Source organism: Plecotus auritus (assembly GCF_963455305.1).
Source record: "Plecotus auritus genome assembly, chromosome: 4".
Taxonomy (NCBI): domain Eukaryota; kingdom Metazoa; phylum Chordata; class Mammalia; order Chiroptera; family Vespertilionidae; genus Plecotus; species Plecotus auritus.
The window spans coordinates 119,966,531-119,989,324 of NC_137775.1; the positions used below are offsets into that span (position 1 = coordinate 119,966,531).

At 37.9% G+C, this 22,794-nt stretch overlaps 1 protein-coding gene across 1 annotated transcript in view; it reads right to left on the reverse strand.

Annotated features, from left to right (window-relative positions):
* Positions 1 to 126: 126 nt before the first annotated feature.
* FAM3C (FAM3 metabolism regulating signaling molecule C) overlaps positions 127 to 22,794 on the reverse strand; it is a 59,274-nt gene continuing 36,606 nt past the window's right edge. The window contains exons 6-10 of the mRNA XM_080663762.1: positions 12,164 to 12,222; positions 11,148 to 11,198; positions 8,850 to 8,934; positions 3,192 to 3,318; positions 127 to 2,436 (exon numbers count right to left, since the gene is read on the reverse strand). Coding sequence (XP_080519888.1) covers positions 2,347 to 2,436; positions 3,192 to 3,318; positions 8,850 to 8,934; positions 11,148 to 11,198; positions 12,164 to 12,222 — 412 coding nt within the window. The 3' untranslated portion in view covers positions 127 to 2,346. The remainder of the gene's footprint in view (positions 2,437 to 3,191; positions 3,319 to 8,849; positions 8,935 to 11,147; positions 11,199 to 12,163; positions 12,223 to 22,794) is intronic.

A 22,794-nucleotide genomic window follows, 5' to 3' on the forward strand; every position in this document is an offset into this window, starting at 1 on the left:
ATTTACGATTTGTATGAACTGTTAGAGTATAAAGTGCAATACAGGCTAAATGCATTAAGCTCCATCTGACAAAATTATAAAATATTAGCTGATTCATTTAAAAACAAAATGAAATATAAGAAAAACAATGATGAATTTTACTTTAATAAAATTAAAGTCAGGGATATAAAGACTGGATCCATTTTTCTTTAATTTTCCAAATATCTTATTATTTTCCTACTGTCTTTGTTTAGTTTTAATAGGCATATTATAATATACTTGCTCTGGGAAATAATCTATGATTATAAATAAAAAGTATGCATCCATAAGTCCTTAAGCACAATTTCAAATACCAAAGTGTCAATGCCAAATTTCTGATTTTAATGAAGAAAATTCTTAACATTAAATAAACATTATTTCATTTATAATGCCGATTTTTAAAAGACATCTGAAAATGAAATGTGGCAAAATTATTGCTTCCAAAGTTAAGCTGGCACAATCTATACAAGATAGAATTAAACCAAAAGCAAACTGCACCAAAGCAATTACATAATCAACTTTTATCCTTTTTTTGGACATTTTATACACATTTACAAAGCTATGTATCATCTTGTACTCTTTATCTTGAAGGGGATGTCCTGCTACCTCGGTACTTAAATTCTATACATGTTAAGATATTAGTATGTTTAACCACAGGAATGATGTAAATTTTGCATGTTAAGCAGTAAAATAAATACTTGGCAAATCTTACTGTGAAGTTCTGTAAGTATATTATTTTGCCAGATAATACAAAAAAATTCACAATGGAAAACAATGAGTATTTATTTTCATTATAACTTTTTAAAATTGCAACATTTCACAATCTCTGGAACTGTAAGACACCTATTTTTTTAAAAATTTTATAGAATTGAGGGAAGTCTTTTAAATGTCAGAATATACATGCCAAATATGATTTAGCATATAAGCACCAAAATCTGAAGTTTACAAAAATTGCTGAACTAGTAAGGTGCATTTATTCATGAATTACACTGTTTGAGGAAAGAAACAGTACCCCAAACCTCATTAGTATTTAAGAAATAGTTGAACAGCTTCCAACTTGTTGACAGCAAAATAAAAAATATTGCTTTTAGTTTTGTTACACAAGTCATCTGAAATTTAGATTCAAATTTAAGTGCTGTCTTTTATTGTGAATGGCAGTCTGAGCATTAATTTTATGTCCCAGTTTAAGATACTTCAGACACAATTAGTATTTAGTAACCTAAACAAAATAAAAGACTTAAGTCAATTAGTGAACATCTGAAGTTAACAAAGTTAGATCTCTATATTTTTTTCTAGAATTGGGTATAGTTTTGCATCCAATAAAATTATTTTGTAAATGTTATCAGTCCATTCAGTAATTAGGTCTTTTCTGAATATGTTGCTCTATATCTGGCAAAAACTGTTATTATGAAGTTAAATGAAGTAAATACAAAATTAATTTCTTGATTTACGAATCAATATTATTGTGATATTAAAGCATGCCTCTTTCCAAAACACCTTGTCAACACCGATAACAAGGAAAGAGAAACAGATGCCAGTACTACTCTGATGTGCTGTCCTGAATGACCCAATTAGGCTGGGGAAGGGGTGTGGCCTGGATCCCCAATTCCGTGGAGTTGCCACCTCCACCCTCACTCTAAATAGCTCATACAAAATCAAGTTATTCACATCGCTAACACAAAATCCAGCAAGCTAGTCCTGAAAGCCATCTACATGTATATATTTATATGTTACTGTGTACATTTAAAAAAAGAATTTTATTGTGCTTTTCACATATCTAAGTTTTCCTATCATTTTATTTCTAGGTTTCTTGGGAAGGGAAGAGAAAGACTAAGAAAAGAGGTACATCAAGAGAGTCAGACTGTAAAGTAACACTACACACACAACTAGCTAGATATAATTTAAAAGATACTATTATCAAAAAGTAGTATACATATATATATATATAAAAGAAAACAAAGTCTCCTCCCTTAAACCCATATTATTCCATGATAGATTTTCACAGCAACCAGCATATATATCAATATATTTTTCACAATCTGTTCAGTTATCGACAGAGTATGCTTTTAGAATTGAAAGATGTCATTTCCATAGCAGCTAGACGTTGTACTATTAGAGGAATGTGCTTAGAAATGGTACAGTGATTTGCTCATTCTGATGGCTATTTACAGATATCTATTTACGTTAGCAATAAATAATCACGGTATCAAAAGAGAATGCTCATGCACACACCGAGATGGCTGCAAGCTCTTAAAATATGTGCATGTAGGTTCTCTGTGTGGTCCTCTCAGTGACAGGGACAGCGCGTGCCCTTGAATCTTCTCCACGTCAGTCTTGCTTCTGGGGGATGCATCCTTCCATTTCCACAACCTCTGGCCAGCCTTCATACTTGTTCGTGTCCTTATTGTTCTTTATGTGCTGTTGGAACACAAGCATAGCACAGTTTTAAAAACCTCTGTTGATTGCTTATCGGCGATAACACAGTTTAGTGCGTTCATTTCACTAACACTTATGTCAACAAGGACATCATATAAATTACTGTTCGAGCCCCAGTCAGATGTCTCTGTTGGTTGGAACACTGTCCCATACACCAAAAAGGTTCTCGCTCAGGGCATATACCGAGGTTGCAGGTTCGATCCCCAGTCAGGGCGTGTATGGCAACAGTTTGGTGTTTCTGTCTCACATCGATGTTTTTCTCTCTATCTCCCCCCCGCTTTCCTCTCTCTCTAAAATCAATAAAAACATTTCCTAGGTAAGGATTAAAAAAATTACTGTTCAAGATATTAAATAGGGCCTGGCATGCAGTGGCAGACCTTCACATAACCCGCTGAAAGAACTAAACATTGCAGATTTTTGTAAAGGATCACTCGTTAGCCAAAAAGTAAAGTTTACATTCTACTAACTTCTAAAGTATTTTCAAACTTAATTTATTATATCAAAAGCTCAATTAAAATCTTTAATAACCAATGCTTCCTAAAAGGCTTCAGGCACAAGTAATCATATGCCAATGCATTGCCATGTAGGAAAAAAATTCCCAAGAACTTACAAAAAATACATGAACATATTAAATGGCTGCTTTATCTAAGTTTCAAATAACTGGGATTAAAGTATTTACCATACAATTCCACACAATTTGGCTTTGTCCATTAATGATTAAAGTCTAAGACACTAACCTGTTCAAAAGGACTTTTTGTTTTAATGCCTTTGCCACCACAGAAGACCCAGTTGTCTCTAAAGCCAAGATTGGTAATAGATGTGCTCCCCAATTCCGCAATGAGCCGCCGCGCCTCCTCATTGAGTCTTAGGGGGAGAAAAAGAATAATACAATAAACATAGTGCACTCAAGTAAGCTTAGTAGCCCAACTCACCTAGGATATCTAACACATAACATGAGATAAAATGAGCAAATGGCAGCTTAAATAAGACAACATAGGAAATTTTTTTAGAGTAACAGACCTATTTGAAGTTTTTCTTACTTAAGTATCCTATACAATATTATATAGTTACATGAGTTTCAGGTATACAATATAGTGATTCAACATTTTCATACCTTATACGTGATCACCCCATTAATTCCTATTATTTGAATTCTTTAGTGACAAAAGACATGAGATCTAGCAATTATATTTTAAGCTTATTTTATTAAGAAGTACCTCATCAATAAAGCGTTCCACGATACCTCATGGTCCCATGGAGGCCTCAGGGAATTCTTGGCCCTGTGACAAAAATCCCACTTCCACCAGCAACAGGTAGGGACACAAAGGACACCCCACCCATAACAGAGGGAGTAATAGTCAAGTCACTATGATCTCAGCTACTCCAGCTTTTGAAGAGGTTTCGGGCAGTAGAACAGGGCACTGCAGTTAGCACAGTTCATCGCATTTCAAGGGGGCACCTGGTAAGTCTCAGAAAATAGGCGATTTCCGCTGAGAGAGCAGTGCCACTTTATGAATGTTTCTAAGTGAAGTAGTTTCATGGACATTGTGCCTTTTGCCTAATTCAACTGAAGATGTGTTAAAAATGTATAGAGTTCAAAGGTTAAATAAAACTGGCATATTCAACCATTGCCATTTTCCTGGATAGAATTAAATAGAATATAACAGGCTTTTCTTATTTAAAAAAAAAAAAGTAACTTGTTACTTGCTTTTGCTGAGAGATGAGGATCTTACATGGATAATTTGAGATTTTCAAGTTAAGATTAAAACAGCAGCTGGATGATATGGCTATTAGGGCCCATTGGCAGCTCGAAAAGCAGTTTCTGAACTTGATTAATGGACACGCCCCTTGCAAAAGGCCCCTGGGTAAACATTTTTTAAAATATATTTTATTGATTTTTTACAGAGAGGAAGAGATAGGGATAGAGAGTTAGAAACTTCGATGACAGAGAAACATCGATCAGCCGCCTCCTGCACACCTCCTATTGGGGATGTGCCCGCAACCAAGGTACATGCCCTTGACCGGAATCGAACCCTTCAGTCCGCAGGCCGACGCTATATCCACTGAGCCAAACCGGTCAGGGCAACATTTTTATCAATGACTTAGATTTAGACATAAGAACCACTTTGGAGAGAATACAAAGCCTGGATCATGGAAACCTCATAGGACAAATGTCAGAATCAAAGCCAACTGGGCCCAAATGAGCAAAGTTAAACTTAACAAGGATACATGAATATAAAGTCCTTCATTTAGATGAAATAAAATCAAGTTCTGACTGGAAAGACCTGATTTGGCAGTGGTTAAAACACAAAAGTCTAAGATGAAATGAAAAGATTGAGAATTTAACTTGACCAAAACTCATGAGCCAAAAATGTGATGTGAGTGTTTAAAGAAAACTAATATGAGTCTGCATGAATATTCAAAGAAATGTGATCTCCACAGCATGGTAAGCTAGCATCTGCACTGTACCCTGGACGGGCCAGACCACATCTGGAACGCACTGTTCAATTTGGGCACTCAGTTTAAGATAATCAATCAGAGGAGGCCCAAGAAAGGCAGCCAGGAGGGTAAAAGGACCTAGAAACTTAACATGGTAAAAGGTTAAAAGAGCCTCCTCCTGAGCCTGGGGAAGAGAAAACTAAGAGCCATGCCATGATTTGGGGGAACATATTTATTGTTTTGTGTTCCATTTATCCCAGCAAAGGACTATCAGGCAGAATTTAGAGGGAGGCAACCCTGAGAACATAACATTTACTCAAGAACAGTTTTTATGTTTTATTTCAAATAGAGAAATGACGCGGGTACTGACACCCTGACGAGTGAGCAGTTCAGCGGAGGAATTCACAGAGAAGCTCCAAGGGAATCTGGCCTTAAAGAACCCTGACTCCAAAGACTCCATAAGGCTTCGCTGAGGCATGATGCTAACTGCCATGTGTTCTCTTCAAAAGGAGACGTACAACAGCCACGTTTAGCTTGCTCGCTCAAACTCTTATATTCCTTATCAGACAAACAAAAAACAACTTGCTTTACAGGGGAATGAGGTAGAAAATAGGCATCATTTGAGAACTGAGTTCCCTAAAGTGTAAGTTTTCTTGGAAAACTTAGTGTTTTGTTTTTTTACTGTTTTGTTTTTCTTAAATATGTTCCCTGGTTAAAATCAAGTAACACTGGGATAAACAAAGGTAAAGAGGTTTCTTTAGGGCAGCACTGTTATTGTAGACTGATAAAATATACACAACACCAGGTGTGATCCCCAAACTTATTTGATCATTATCATTTTAAAGGACTGGGGTTCCACAGAATACACCCTGGGAAGTGCTGTGATGGGGATCAGTCCCAGTTATTCTGCTGAAGCTCAGAGCACAGCCCGGGGCTCATTACCCATGATAGCCACCGGGATCAAAAGAAACAACAGTAGAGAAGCTTCCCTAATCAGCACGCATACCAGCACCCCATCTGGGAGAGAGCAGGTCGTTCACTTTATCCTCTGACTCTCGGGGATAGGCAGGAGAACAGACCATCCCGTAGGAGGTGAAATCCAGCAGCCTTATGTAAGGAAAAGCCATACACAAAAGAGCTTCTCATTCCCACATGAGACGGGGTATACCACAACTGATGAATCACTTCAAATGTGCAGACATCTGCCAAGATATGTAGTTACATCGTGTTATATTTAAGATGTAGATGGCCCTTCATAAAGATTGTTTGTCCATTTCCATATAAAGGATATGATGCTTATAATTTATTTCACCAGTGTTTGAAAGACGAAAATACTCGATATGTAAATGCATGTGCCCCAAACTGAAAACACGTACAACTTGGATTCACTAAATGCACAGAAGCTGACCAAATGCAAAGACGTCATACTTTCACTCATAGGTTGAACCCTGGCCTGAGGCTGCTTTTGGTGCATTTGATGAATGACCGCCAATAAATAGCGGCTTACAGAGAAAACAGCACCTTGCCTGTTCTTAGGCATGGCTACAGCTTGTTATTAGCAGGAGGGGAACAGGGCTGATGTTCATCGGGTATAATAACGAACAACCTGGTGAAAAGGAGCGGACATGTACGTCGATTCAGAAAAGTATGACTTAAAAAAAAACACTTTAAAATCTCAAATTATCCATGTAATAGCCTCATCTCTCAGCAAAAGCAAGTAGCAAGTTACTTTTTTTTTTTCTATTTAGTTCTACGTAGGAAAATGGCAATGGTTGAATATGCCAGTTTTATTTAACCTTTGAACTATAAATTTAACAAATCTTCAGCTGAGCTAGGTAAACGGCACAAGGTCAGTGAAACTGCTTCAGCTTAGAAACGTTCCTAAGTGGCACTGCCCTCTCAGTGGAAATCAACAATAATGTGGCTACACATCAAATACATGTATAAGAAATCAATAAATAGAAAGACATGCCATATTCCCATGTGGAACTTGTAGTTGAAAGCCCTTTCAATTAAAATCTGCAAGAAATATATTTAAACTTTTGACAAAAATCATCTGAAAAAAAAGTATCATAGAAAATATTATTTTTTGAGAAAGAAGACTAGTAAGTGGGAGCTGGCCCCACCAGAAAGGTACTAAGTAACTTATTTTTATAAAATGGTAATTTTAAAATTTGAAAGTGTCTTATTGAAGCAGGAATAAATGGATGAACAGAACTTGTAGAAACAAAGTCAAATCTATATTTGAAAGAGCATCACAATCATTGGAACTTCTCTGTGGATATCATGCCACCTCTGCCGAACGGGCACTGTAAGTCACTACTGGAGAGCTAAGAGTGGATTTTTAAACACACGGGAAGTTACTGGAATAGAAAAATCTACTAAATATCTAATTTAGAGATGGAAAAATACTTCGTAAGTATAAAAGTAGAAAAACTAAAAAGGAAAATCCACAGATTTGATTACATAAGAACCAGTCTAAACTTCTGAAAGTCAAAAAGTACTATAAATTAACAAAATTAAAAGCAAATAATGTGCAAAATTCTGTATCTTAATATGATAAATATTTAATATCCTTAATACATAAAGGGCTCTTACAAATCAAGGAGGATCAACCTGAATGGTCAAAAGACTATTTAAGGAGAAGGCATGTTAAAACAAGATTCCTTTCCAAACCCTTTCAGGTTTGGGAACTTTTAAACATTAACAATCAGTGTCATGGAACTTCTAAAAGACATATAAAACTGGTCCAAACTTTAAAAATCCTTTTAAAATTTTTGCTCATTTCGTTAATTCAATAACCTTACTTCAAAAAAAAACCATTTATCTTAAGGAAATATATTGTTTAAAAATTTAAGACAGCATATTTTTGCTAAAGTTCAGTAGTAGGTATTATATTAAAGAGATTTTAAGTCATGACACATGTCTAAAACCTATACTAGGCATACATGAACAAATTTGAAAAAATATATAATGATATGGGCAAGTATTCACCATATTAAAAAATGGTATTATTCCAAATGTTTAAGATAAAGAAAATATGTGCACTGAAAAATCTGGAGAAACTAAAATATTATCAATAGTTATCTTTGAGTAGTGACATGAACTGTATCTTGTTTTCTTCTTTGTGCATTTTTATCTTTTCCAAATTTTTACAACCTATATAATTTTAAGTAAAAGTTACAAACTACCATCTATTAAACTTTATGGAAAATAGATCACACTTATTCTTTCACAATTAATTCCACTTAGGACTTTTCTCTAAGGACATAATTAAAGGTGAAGAAAATTACTTGGCAATAACAGGGAAGTTTTTTTCTTTTTTAAAAATTTATTTTATTGCCCTAACCAGTTTGGCTCAGTGGATAGAGTGTCGGCCTGCGGGCTGAAGAATCCCAGGTTCGATTCCGGTCAAGGGCATGTACCTTGGTTGCGGGCACATCCCCAGTAGGGGGTGTGCAGGAGGCAGCTGATCGAAGTTTCTCTCTCATCGATGTTTCTAACTCTCTATCCCTCTTTGTAAAAAATCAATAAAATGCCTTTTTTAAAAAAATTATTTTATTGTTGAGATTATTATAGATGTCCCCAACTTCCCCCCCTTTACCTGGCTCCCACCCCAGCCCAATCCTTCCAACAGGGATCTTTTAAATAAAGGAGGGACAACTGTGGATGAATCATAAAAATTCTATCAAAGAATGTGGATATAAGGGAAAACTTAAAGTTGTTAAAAAATAACATAAAAGAGAACAAACTTTATGTATAATGTGATCCTTCTTTCACAATAACATATGCATAATGAATACACAGAAAGATAGAAGTAAACAAACTAAAAAAAAGGTTAATAGTATTTATCTGGAACTCTGTTCTAACCTAGAAATTTCTTCAATAAAAATGTATTACTTTTAGAGTTATTAAATATAGCTGAAAAAGTTGTTCAGCTTTTGAAGTTTACATACTTAGTTGCTCCATCATCATATGTTCCCATTAAGACGATTGTTCCATCTTGTATGGACTTCAGAAACTCAATAAATGGGGCCACGTCTGAAGAAAAAGAAAAGATTGAGCGTTTTTTTAATGACTGAGTAACCATCATGATAATCTGTAAAGTTAATAACATAAAATATTAAGTTCATAAATTAATAAGTTCTAATGTAACCAAAAGAAAGATAAATCTTATGAACATGTTGAAGAATTAAGTTTGTTCCTAAACTTAACATTAAGTTTGTTCCACCATCAACTTAAAATGTCCAATCCTGATTCATCTTAAATGTCTTTGCACAGATATTCCAGCGGCTAAATGAAAAAACCATTGCAAGGTTATTACTTATGATCTGAAGTAAGAAAGTCAGGGAGCACGAGAAAGGCTCATGAACTCCCTCAGTCTATGTAAATGTGTTTGTCTGGGTACTTTTCTAAAAAGAGGATACACACATTTTATTCAATTCACAAAAGGGTCTGTAACTTCAAAATATTATACAAAGGTTTACACACACACACACTTTCATACACACACACACCGATTTCAGGGATCTTCTGGGCAAATCTACTTAGCATAAACTAATAGAAAGAATATAGGCTGGGTTACTTTAAATTTACTCAGTTTCTTTGATAGCAAAGACTCCTAAGATTTTCTCTAGCTGGTTGTATTTTATAATAGCAGTCTTGATTCCAAAAATATGTAGAGCAGCTAACAAATCATTTCTATTTAAATGCAAAAATGGCAGTAAGCTGCAACTATTTCTTAACTGGAGGCGTATTTTCAGCAGTAATGAATCTACCTGTGATGATAGACCGGAGCTTCCGGTCACATTTTGCTAGCAAGTTTCTATGTAATAATTCATGGTAAAAACAATTATGCTTTAGAACCTAACATCGATGGCAGCGTTTTAAGTTTACACAGTTTTCACAGCTATGAAAAGTTCTCCTAATCTCATTTAAAAATAAATATATGTGGCCTCTTGTTAAAGCTAAAGAAATATTAGGAAAGCTGAATTGCCTGAAAACTGTGTTGGCTTCCTGGCCATGTTAGGGGATGGATAGGGAGGTGCAGAAGAGCAGCCTTGAGCTGGGAAATTTCCCACACCAACAACTTAGAGAAGCAGCAAAAGATAAGTCAGTGCCGTCTTCCTTCAAAGTTGAGGGATAAATCTTTTATTTTATTTTTTGAGGGGGGCATCCTGCATCCCGGAGCCAGCTCCATGTCTCCGCATGCCGGTGTGACTGCCACCTGCTCAAGGGACTTCCTAATACAAAAGGTGTCTGGCCAGTGAACCAGAAAGACAATTCTATTCCTTCTCTCAGACACCCATCTACTTTAATAATAATCCTGGTTATGGTTTATTTTTGAGACAAAAAATCATATGTAAAGAAAATCAATTCAGTCAGTTCAAAATGCTTTGTTATGGCCATCTTCAAATTCCTTACTCTTTTTTATAATTTCGGACAGAAACCTAAAGGAGCCCAAAGCTTTGAATGAGCTGTCCTGCAGAAAATAGGACTCAGATGCTTTCAATCTCAATTTTTATATCATTTTTCTTAACTATACACCACAGACAATTTTTTATATAAAAAAAACACGAAACTACTTACAATATGACTAATAACTGGATATTTAGTGAAAAGAAAGCAAAACAAAAAGAGCACAAAAATGGTGTCATTATGGCCACGGGCGGGTGGCTCAGGTAGTTGGAGCACCATGCTGTGCACCAAAGGGTTGTGGGTTCGATTCCTGGTCAGGGCACATACCAAGGTTGACGTCTGATCCCCAGTTGAGTCATGTATGGGAGGCAACCAATCAATGTTCCCCTCTCACATCAATGTTTCCCTCTCCCTCCCCCTTTCTCTAAAAACCAGTGGGAACACATCTTCGGTGAGGATTTTTTTTAATGGTGCCATTATGCTCTCATTAATGGGCTACATTATACTGAGGCGATTAAGAAGGCAGTACTAGCCCTGGCCAGTGTTTCTAAGTGGTTAGAGGGTTGGCCTGCACCCCGAAGGGTCTCGGGCTTGATTCCTAGTCAAGGGCACATACCTGGGTTGAGGGTTTGATCCCCTGCCCCGGTTGGGGCGTGAATGGGAGGCAATCGATCAATGTGTCTCTCTCACATCGATGTTTCTCTCTCCTCCTCCCTCACTCCCTTCTATTCTCTCTAAAAATCAATGTAAATGGAAAAATCCTTGGGTGAGGATTAAGGAAAAGAAAAAAGAAGGCAGTGCTAGCAACAGAATAGTTACTTGTTATCCAAACTTACCTCCTCCCCACATGTCAAAGTATTTAGTGTCTAATACTTCTCCTGTTTTTCCTAAAAGAGATTGAATTCATATCAAATTATGCAACTGAAATATACTCTACTGTATAAAACAAGTATCTTAGTCAATAACTGATATAAATTGTTTTAAGCAATTATTTTAAAACCTGAACTATATTTCTAAAGGGTAATTTTGGATAGGACTTTCTCAATAGTAAGTAGCAACACACAGAAATCACAACGGACTGCAGACGATTCCAAGTTAAACATCTTTTTATAAAATGTACGTTTATTTCCCTTTTAAAATCTATTTTTTATTAATAATTAGACAAATAGGTATGGAATCTTTTACCTAAGAAACTAAAGAAGGTAGAAACACAAAAATGTAGCTCTCATTGTGAAGGAAGTAAAAATATTTTCCTACATGATGGCCCGGGCAGGGTGGCTGGTGTTAATCCCCCTACACAGAGAAGACCAGCATGCAGTGGCCTCACTTCATGGATTTATGTTTTCAGATTTGACTTTGTAAGAACACTCAATATGTTCAAGATTCAAGAAACTTATTTACTCTAGTGAATCTGCCAGAAGAATATGGACAAATATTAGAAAATTACAATTATTTCTTACTCTTCATTCCACCCAACCCCATACAATATCCATCCCCCTTTGTCTTTTACGCCCTCTCATTCATGTCAATCTACCTTCATATGTTAGGATTCCAACATTTGCAGCAAGAATTCACCGGTTTAAGGCTAGATTGGGTGTATCCTGTCAATCCCATGAGAAGCTGTCCACAGGCTGCCACAGAAGCTGGCTGCTTCCAAGACAGCGTGTTACACACCCTCAGACACAAAGTCCCCACCGACAGCTGCATTTATTTAGGGGCAGTAGGAAGGGGGTGAGGCTTTAGTGTCAAGAGTGGCACTTTCTGACCTGATCCCTTGATATTAGAGCATATTTTCTGTGGTGCATGTGAACATCCATTGAATACATCCAAAAGCTAAAGTAGTGATTCTTACCATTTACCAGGGCAACATTGATCCCTCTTCCAACATTATTCTTAACACCACTCATTAAACTGAAGGGAAAAAAGTCAAGACAAATTTGGAATTATATATTGTACAAACATATATCCACAAAACAAAAATTATGCAAAAACAAAAAAAGATTGGGGATATTATATGTATACACGTGTTTAGTCATGCAGAGGAGATTAAGTCAGAGGAAACAGCCCAACACCGTTATAGCAATGTCCTTAAATAAATAAAATTTCATAAGTAAAAATATACGTAAACAAGTATTAGGGCAGAAGACTAGGCTATTTCTTGCTGCTCTGCGTCAGATTATGAAACACCGTTAGAAATCCTTACAACATGTGGACATCATGCACGTATTCCACACCATTCTTTTGCACTTTCTGCAACATCAAATGTGACGTGAACATAGAAGTGAGATGCTCCCCAAATCTTTCACAATCTGAGAGCAAGAAGAGTGGGGAGCACTCTTCCATGAGTGTGTCACCTAACTGTGCGCATGCTCCTGGTGATTATCAGGGTAAAGGTTCTCTATGCTCAGAAGTAAATTGTAAGCATATAATGACTGCATCTAACCAATCATTTATGGTCACACCTGAGGGAACTGCACCCACGGGTATCTCACATACAAACAATGATGTGTGACATGGAAGGCAGTAGTGAAACATCTGCTTGTTGTCAGTTTGGTCTGTTCAATTAGATTTATTAAACTAATCGTGGGTAATTTAAATTTAAAATTAAAGGTAACACTAATACTCCCAGTGGTGTGCTGTTCACCATTTAACAACTAGTTTGAAGTTGGAGGTGAAGAGGAGTATACAAGATGAATATGCACACACTCACACACACTCACACGTGTCTAGATATTTATACTTCTATACATACATATGTAGATATATAAATTGGTTGTAAATTTACTGACATAAAGTATGTGTGGTGCATAATTTCACAAATAATAAAATCTCTAATACCTTTGTAATTCCACATAGCCAATTGATTTCTCACTGAATGTGCTGATTTTCACAGACCTCTTATCTGTGGTTAACCTATGGTTGCAAATGATGAATGAGTGCAGTTCTATCCCTCAAAACTCAGCAGCAAAAAAACCCAAACAATCCAAACAAAATGGGAAACAGACATGAACAGATATTTAACTGAAGAGGATATTCATATGGCAAAAAAAAAAAAAAAAACAACAAAAAACCCCACAAAGATGTTCAACGTTAGTAGTCTTAAGGAATAGAAAATTAATTGAGATGTCACACTACATACCTATTAGGACAGCTAAAATAAAATTCAAAAGTGACACACCAAATGCTGGCAAAATACAAAGAAACTGTATCTCTCATATGTGCTGGTGGGAATGTAAAATGGTGCACTCACTCTGGAAATTAATTGAGAAGGGAAGTTTCAAAATGCATTTGCTCTGCTCCTTTCAGAAATATATAAGTGAACTCTATTACTAATATCAATAGGCAACAGCTGTGATTAACTTGTTACATTAATAATTGTCACAGTGTCTTCTCCAAGTAGAGATCATCGCAGAGTACAGTGCTGTGTCTGTCAGAGCTAAGAAATAAAGGCAACAGGGAAGTGCTATGACAAGAGCTTCCCACAAGAGGGTAGCAGCTCACCAATTTTTTGAAAACGAATTCACTCAGGAAACCTACAACTGAAGATTTTAAATCAATGTTAGTCCTCACTCATATTAACACAAGCTGAAATTTTCTTTTATCCTCCATGAATATGAAGGTTCCCCACTCTGCTACCACTCCATATCTCTAAGCAAAAATAAATGATCATATGACCACATAGAGTCTAAATCTTCTAATATAGTTTTGATTCAAATACCTACTATATATTCCAGCTACTACTTAAAATGATTAGTTTAGATCTGGGTTTAACAAACTACAGCTTATGGTACAAATCTAGCCACCTGCTGGGTTTTTTGTTTTGTTTTAGTTTACTACCCATGAACTTAAAATGTTTTTGACATTTTTAAATGGTTCTATTTTAAATACTTATTCTTTACTTCTTGGTGCTCAAAAACAAAAATACTATCTGACCCCTTGATGGAAAAAATAAAAATACCTCAAAACAGTCTAGTATATATTCCTATACCAAATATGAAGATTATATAAAAATAAGTGAAGTATTATTCCTAATGTAAACTTCACATAAACTAAAATCAAATGAGTATGTGTCTGCAATAAAAGCTTTATCTTGAACGTAATTAAATTATATGGGTTCTCTAAATGCAAAAGTAAAAAAGCTACAATTTTGTTGTGAGACACCTTATATTTATACCCAGGATTTTATGTTTCTAGCTAATGAAATCCATCTTAATCTCCATAATATATGTCTCAACTGCTTACCTTAAAACCACGACACAGGAACCTAATTGCAACTACTGTCCTGGGTCTATATTAGGATTTCTTAAACTCGGTCTATACAGGGGTCCTCAAACTTTTTAAACAGGGGGCCAGTTCACTGTCCCTCAGACCATTGGAGGGCCGGACTATAGTTTAAAAAAAAAACTATGAACAAATTCCTATGCGCACTGCGGGCCCGGGACGAGTCGGCTGCTAAGCAGGACAGGCAGCGGCACCCGGTGGGCCGGATAAATGTCCTCGGCGGGACGCATGTGGCCCGCGGGCCATAGTTTGAGGACACCTGGTTATGATATCATGGACCTGATCCTTCATGTGGAGGGGCCAGTCCTGTGCAATGTAGGATGATTAAGAGCGAGCGCCCCTGGCCCCTTCCTCCAAGTAGCACCTCCACGGCGGTGACAAGCCGTAAGTTACCAGATCTTGACAAATGTCCCCTAGGGAGCAGAGTCAGCCGCACTGAGAAGCACTGATCTGGAATAATGGTCTCCAAAGTGAGCTCGGAACACATGTAGGAAAATATTAAAATGTCCACTTCTGTATTTTTAGCATCTACTGACACATTTCAGTGCGTGTACATGCAAAGCCTGTGTCCAAGAGCTGGGGCAGCCCTTGGCCTGGCCGTCCCTATCCCTCCTCTAACCACTGTATGCAGCAGTCACAGCATTGTTTTCAACAAAAATGAACTCATGACATGTCAAGAGTTTGTAAACCATCAACAACTTCTCCAAGCACTTAGGAAAATATCTCAATCCTTACCTGCATGGCCGACAAGTTCCTGCTGGCTTGGCTGTATTTTTTCTTTTTATGTTTTTTAAATTTTGTATTGGTTTAAGGGAGCAATTTTCAACCTTTTTCCTTTCCACACATAAACTAATTACTAAAATGCTGCGGCATACCAAAAAATATATTTTGTGCCAATGTGACAAAAAATAGGTATAATTTTAATGGATTTACAGAAATAATAGTAATAGTAATTACCTACCCTTTTTGCTCCTAAGTGACTTTTTAAAAAATCAGGTGCCCACACTTGTATATAAGGATTTCTGGTACCAAGAACTAACCAATCAGATGCAATCTTATTATGCAACCTCGCCAATAAGATGCAACTGTATTACATGACCTATATATTTATGGTTCAAGACAGTGCATTCACACCAGATGGCTGTTGTGTTGGCTGTTGTCACTTTTTAATTTGACAAGGGAAAAGAGGTCAGTGCCCCTGATTAAATCGTCAGGTATTATATGTTTTAAAAATTTATGCTGCACATGTGTTGAAAATTGCTGGTTTAAGGTGTACAGCTTAGGGTTCGACAATCATATACTTAAAAAAAAATTTTTTTAGAGAGAGAAGAAGGGAGAGGGAAAGAGAGAAACATCAATATGAGACCGAAACATGGATCAGCTGCCTCCCATATGCACCCCGACAGGAATTGAGTCAGCAACCCAGGCATGTGCCCTGCCCCGGACTTCTAAATCCCCTCACCTCTGGCCTGGCTCTTATTCCTGTCTCTCCAGCTCTTCCCCACCCTAGGCCTTTGAGCATGTCCTTCCTTCTGTCTAGAATGTTCTTCCCCTACTTTTCATCTGGCTGTCTTCCTTTTACCCTTCAGTTCTCAGACTAAACACCTCTTGACTCACTGGATCTGAAGTTGGACACCTCAACCTCATCTCAGTCACCTGACCCCCACCGGCACGCCCTGCAACTCCCCACAGCTGGTGATGCGCTTGCCTTTCCTGCTTAACCACCCACCAGCTGCAAGCTCCAGTTCAGCATGGACGATGCTCAATAATCACTTAATGAAGAAATGAATGAATCAAGCTAAGAAAACTCAGACTCTTCCTTTCATTTCTTATTGGAAAAACTACCAGTCTAGAAACATAAGGTACTGGAAGAAGTACCAGTCCCTGCAGTGTCTCCACCAGGCATGTCTGGCCAGCCCTTTACCAAGGATTCGATTTCATGGCACAGGCTTCGCTATAAAATCTCATCAATTATTTAATCTCTCATGGGAATGGCAGGATGATTCCTGGAATGAAGATGAGTAAGTGGCCTGCCTCAATTTTACAGTTAGAGAAACTGAAGCACAAATTCCACCTGATATTCCCACCCTGCTAGAACCAAACTCTACTGCCCACATGCTCTTTTCTTTTTGACCTGTTATTCTGTACAGAGAAAACCTACCGGTAGAGTTTGATCTCTTCTCTGCATGAAAACTCACATACCTACTACAAGTGGGTAGAGATCTCCAAAGCCAATCTACAATGAGCGAGGCATGAACTCTCTTCCTATTATTTAGAATCAAACTTGGGGCCTTTCTAGCCAAACAAAGTAAGATAGGAATGGGAACATTCTAAGTTAATAGGCAGAGTATTATTTAATACTAGAGGCCTGGTGCACAAAAAATTCGTGCAAGAGTAGGCCTTCCTTCCCCAGGCTGCCAGCACCGGCTTCCCTCCTATGGCTGCCCGCAGGCACCCGGGACCCGGGCTGGCTTCTCTACGGCGCCAGCTTCGTCACGAAGTTTGTCCAGATCTAAGAAGTTGAAAAGATGGCAGCTGGCAGGACGGAGGTGAGGGAGAGGAAGTGAGTGAGTGAGGGTATGAAAGGAGAGTGTGTGGATGTGCGTGGTGTGTGTGAGTGAGTGAGGGAAGAGCAGCAGGGTGTGATTCTGCACAGACAAGGGCGCAGCCCCGCAGTAGAAATTCTGAATTCCCTCTTCCTGGATAACTGCCCACATTCACCCCAGCGGCTCAACCGCGGTGCCAGGACCCCTCAGAGTGCATCAGAGCTCTGCGCCCCGGAAAGCACACCTCCACAGAGGTGAAGTTCCAACAGGCAGGCACCCTGAGCCCATCTACCCACAGGGTGCTAGTGGGAGCCACTGTGAGCTCTCCCTGGGTGCAATCTTGAACAAGCGGGGGCACACTCCCCCCCAGCAGTAGAAGTTTTGAATTCACTCATCCTGGATACCGGCCCACAGGTGCCTCAATTGCGCGGCTACTCTGCCAGGGCCCTTCAGAGTCCTTCAGTGTGCCTCGCTGGCAAAACGTACCGCGGGTGCTCCTGTGAGCCGCCACTGGGAGTAAGCGCCTATCCACCACAGGTGCAACAGCAAAAGCTGGGTCTGCCCACCCCAATACTGCAGAACTCTGGGCACCACAGTCACGCCTTTCCAGAGAGCAGGCCCCCTAAGCCCCATCACCCCAACAGACGGTTCCTGGGTGCCACTGTGAGTCCCTGCTGGGCACGCATGATTTCAATTAAGAGTGCAAGACAGCAAAAATTGGGACACTCCCCTCCACGTGGCTGACTTCTAGACACCGCAGTTGTGCCTCTCAAGCTCGAAGGCCTACATCAAGAGAACCCAAATAGCTCAAGTAGGGAGCTACACTAGATTACCAAGCCCAGGAGAACTGAGAGATTATGCCAGTAGCACCATCCCCAAAAGAACCTGGGTAGCAAAGCAACTGGATCTACAATTAAAACATTACAGGAAAACATGGGAAGACAAAAAAGCAATCCCCAAAGGAAAGAAAAAGAGGAATCACCAGAAAGGGAGTTAAATGAAATTGAGGCTAGCCGCTTATCAGAGATAGAATTCAAAGTAATGGTTATAAGGATGTTTAAATGGATGGATGACAAGTACACAAAACTCAATGACAAATACACACAACTCAATGAGAACTATAAGGAGCTGAATGAGAATGTCACCAACATGAAAAGAAACCAAGAGGAGATGAAGAACAACATAGCTGCAATAAAGAACACAATGGAAAACTTAAACAGTAGACTAGAAGAGGCAGAGGACCGCATCAGTGAATTAGAAGACAAGGTAGGAAAAAACACACAAACACAACAGCAACTGGAAAGAAGACTTAAAAAGCAAGAGGAGAGCCTAAGGGAGCTTTGGGACAACACAAAACAAAACAACATTCACTTAATAGGGATACCAAAAGGAGAGGAAGAGAAGTAAGGAATAGAAAACCTGTTGGAAGAAATAATGACAGAAAACTTCCCTGATATTGGCAAGAAAAAAACTATGCAAGTCCAAGAAGTACATAGAGTCCCAAACTAGTTGAACCCCAAAAGACCGACACCAAGAAACATCATAATTAGACTGGCAAACACCAACGACAAAGTAAGAATCTTAAAGGCTGCCAGAGAGAGACAGAAAGTTAGTTACAAGGGGTCTCCTATCAGAATATCAACTGATTTCTCAACAGAAACACACCAGGCCAAAAGGGAATGGAATGAAATATACAAAGTGATGCAAAGCAAGGGACTGAATCCAAGAATACTATACCCGGCAAGGCTATCATTCAAAATTGAAGGTGGAATCAGGAGCTTCACAGACAAAAAAGGTCTAAGAGAATTTATCACTACCAAGCCAGCAATGCAAGAAATGCTAAAGGAACTGCTGTAAAAAGAAGAAAGAGAAAGGCAAGAAGAAACACAAACACTAAGGAAAAATATGACAACAAACATGTACTTGTCAATAACCACATTAAATGTAAATGGAATAAATGCACCAATCAAAAGACATAGGGTAGCTGAATTGATAAGAAAACATGACCCATATATTTGCTGTCTACAAGATACCCACCTCAGAGCAAAGGATTCACACAGACTGAGAGCAAAGGGATGGAAAAACATTTTTCAGGCAAATGGAAATGAGAAAAAAGCTGGGGTTGCGATACTTATATCTGATAAAATAGACCTCAAAGTAAAGGCCAAAATAAGAGATAAGGAAGGCCACTACATAATACTAAAGAGAGCAATTCAACAAGAAGATATAACTCTGGTAAACATATATGCACCCAATGCAGGAGCACCCAAATACATAAAAAAATCTCCTGGAAGATATCAAGGGAGAGATCAACAACAATACCATCATAGTAGGAGACTTTAATACACGACTGGATAAATCCTCTAGACAAAAAAATCAGCAAAGAAACAGCAATTCTAAATGACACACTAGATCAGATGGACCTAATTGACATCTTCAGAGCATTTCACCCCAAAGCCATGGAATATACATTCTTCTCAAGTGCACATGGGACATTTTCAAAAATAGACCACATATTGGGTCACAAGAAAAGTCTCTGTAAATTCAAAAAGATTGAAATCATATCAAGCATTTTCTCAGACCACAATGGCATAATATTAGAAATAAACTACAATAAAAACATTCCAAAAAATTCTAACACTTGGAAGCTGAATAGCATGCTACTAAACAATGATTGGGTTTTCAATGAGATCAAAGAAGAAATTAAAAACATCCTGGAGACTAATGACAATAAAAACACAACATTGCAAATCCTATGGGACACAATGAAAGCAGACCTGAGAGGGAAGTTTATAGCTCTACAGGCCTACCTCAAAAAACAAGAAAAAATGGTAATAAATGATCTAACTCAACAACTCAAAGAATTAGAAAGAGAGCAACAAGAAAAGCCCACAGTGAGCAGAAGGAAGGAAATAATAAAGATCAGAGCAGAAATGAATGACAGAGACCAAAAAAACAATACAAAAGATCAATGAAACCAAGAGCTGGTTCTTTGAAAGGATAAACAAGATTGATGAACCTCTAGCCAGGCTCACCAAGAAGCAAAGAGAGAGGACCCAAATAAACAAAATCAGAAATGAAAGAGGTGAAATAACAACAGACCCCACAGAAATACAAAGGATTGTTAAAAAATACTATGGACAACTCTATTCTAACAAACTACACAACCTGGAGGAAATGGACACATTCCTAGAAAAATACAACCTTCCAAAACTTACTCAGGAAGATTCTAAAAATCTCAATAGGCTGAACTATGAAAGAAATTAAAGCAGTCATCTAAAAGCTTCCAGCAAACAAAAGCCTGGGGCCAGATGGCTTCACAGGGGAGTTTTAACAAACATTCAAGGAAGAACTAAAACCTATCCTCCTCAGACTATTTCAGAAAATTCAAGAGGAAGGAACAATTCCAAGCTCCTTCTATGAAACCAGCATCACCCTAATACCAAAACCAGGTAAAGATAACACAATGAAAGAGAATTACAGGCCAATATCCCTCATGAACATAGATGCCAAAATCCTCAACAAAATTCTAGCAAATGGAATCCAGCAGTACATCAGAAAGATCATACACCATGACCAAGTAGGGTTTATCCCGGGAATGCAAGGATGGTACAATATTCACAAATCAATAAACGTGATACTTCACATAAACAAATTGAGAGATAAAAACCACATAGTCATATCAATTGATGCAGAAAAAGCATTTGACAAAATCCAACACCCTTTCTTGATAAAAACTCTCAGCAAGGTGGGAATAGAAGGATCATACCTCAACATAATAAAAGCCATATTTGACAAACCTACAGCCAACATCATACTCAATGGGCAAAAACTAAAACCATTTCCCCTAAGAACAGGAACAAGACAGGGATGCCCACTCTCACCACTCCTGTTCAACATAGTGCTGGAAGTACTAGCCATTGCGATCAGACACGAAGAAATAAAAGGCATCCAAATTGGAAAAGAATTAAAACTGTCCTTATTCACAGATGACATGATACTGTACATAGAAAACCCTAAAGACTCCATCAAAAAATTATTAGACTTAATAAATGATTCGGCAATGTAGCAGGATACAAAATTAACGCCAAGAAATCTATGGCATTTCTATACACCAATAACGATCTTACAGAAAGAGAAACTAAAAAAGCAATCCCATTTACCATCGCACCAGAAAAATTAAGATACCTAGGAATAAACTTAACTAAGGAGGTAAAAGGCCTATACGTGGAAAACTACACGACACTGAAAAAAAGAGATAGAGGAATACCTAAACAGATGGAAGAACATACCATGTTCATGGATTGGTAGAATCAACATCATTAAAATGTCCATACTACCCAAGCAATCTATAAATTCAATGCACTTCCCATTAAAATACCAACAGCATATTTCACAGACCTAGAAAGAACTCTCCAAAAATTCATCTGGAATAACAAAAGACCCCGAATAGCTGCAGCAATCCTGAGAAAGAAGAACAAAGTAGGGGGGATCTCAATACCAGATATCAAGCTGTATTACAAAGCCACTGTTCTCAAAACAGCCTGGTACTGGCATAAGAACAGGCATATAGACCAATGGAATAGAATAGAGAACCCAGAAATCGACCCAAACCACTATGCCCAATTAATATTTGACAAAGGAGGCATGAACATACAATGTAGTCAAGACAGTCTCTTCAACAAATGGTGTTGGGAAAATTGGACAGATACATGCAAAAAAATGAAACTAGATCACCAACTTTCACCATACACAAAAATAAACTCAAAATGGATAAAGGACTTAAACATAAGGCGGGAAACCATAAAAATACTAGAGGAATCCACAGGCAGTAAAATCTCAGATATATGCCGAAGGAACTTCTTCACTGATACTGCTCCTAGGGCAATGGAAACTAAAGAGAAAATAAACAAATGGGACTACATCAAAATAAAAAGCTTTTGCACAGCAAAGGAAACCATCAATAAAACAACAAGAAAGCCCACTGCATGGGAGAACATATTTGCCAATGATATCAACGATAAGGGTTTAATCTCCAACATTTACAGGGAACTCATGCAGCTTAACAAAAAGAAGATAAACAACCCAGTCAAAAAATGGGCAACTGATCTAAACAGACACTTTTCGAAAGAAGACAGAAGGAAAGCCAAGAGACATTATGAAAACCTGCTCAAAGTCACTAATCATCAGAGAGATGCAAATCAAAACAACAATGCGGTACCATCTTACACCTGTCAGAATGGCTATCATCAATAAATCAACAAATGACAAGTGTTGGCGAGGATGCGGAGAAAAAGGAACTCTTTTGCACTGCTGGTGGGAATGCAGACTGGTGCAGCCACTGTGGAGAACAGTATGGAGTGTCCTCAAAAAACTAAAAATGGAACTCCCATTTGACCCAGTGATTCCTTCTAGGAATATATCCCAAGTAACTAGAAACACAAATCAGAAAGGATATATGCACCCCTATGTTCATAGCAGCACAATTCACCATAGCTAAGATTTGGAAACAGCCTAAGTGCCCATCAGCAGATGAGTGGATTAGAAAACTGTGGTACATCTACACAATGGAATACTACGCTGTGGTAAAAAAGGAGTTCCTACCATTTGCAAAAACATGGATGGAGATGGACAGCATTATGCTAAGTGAAATAAG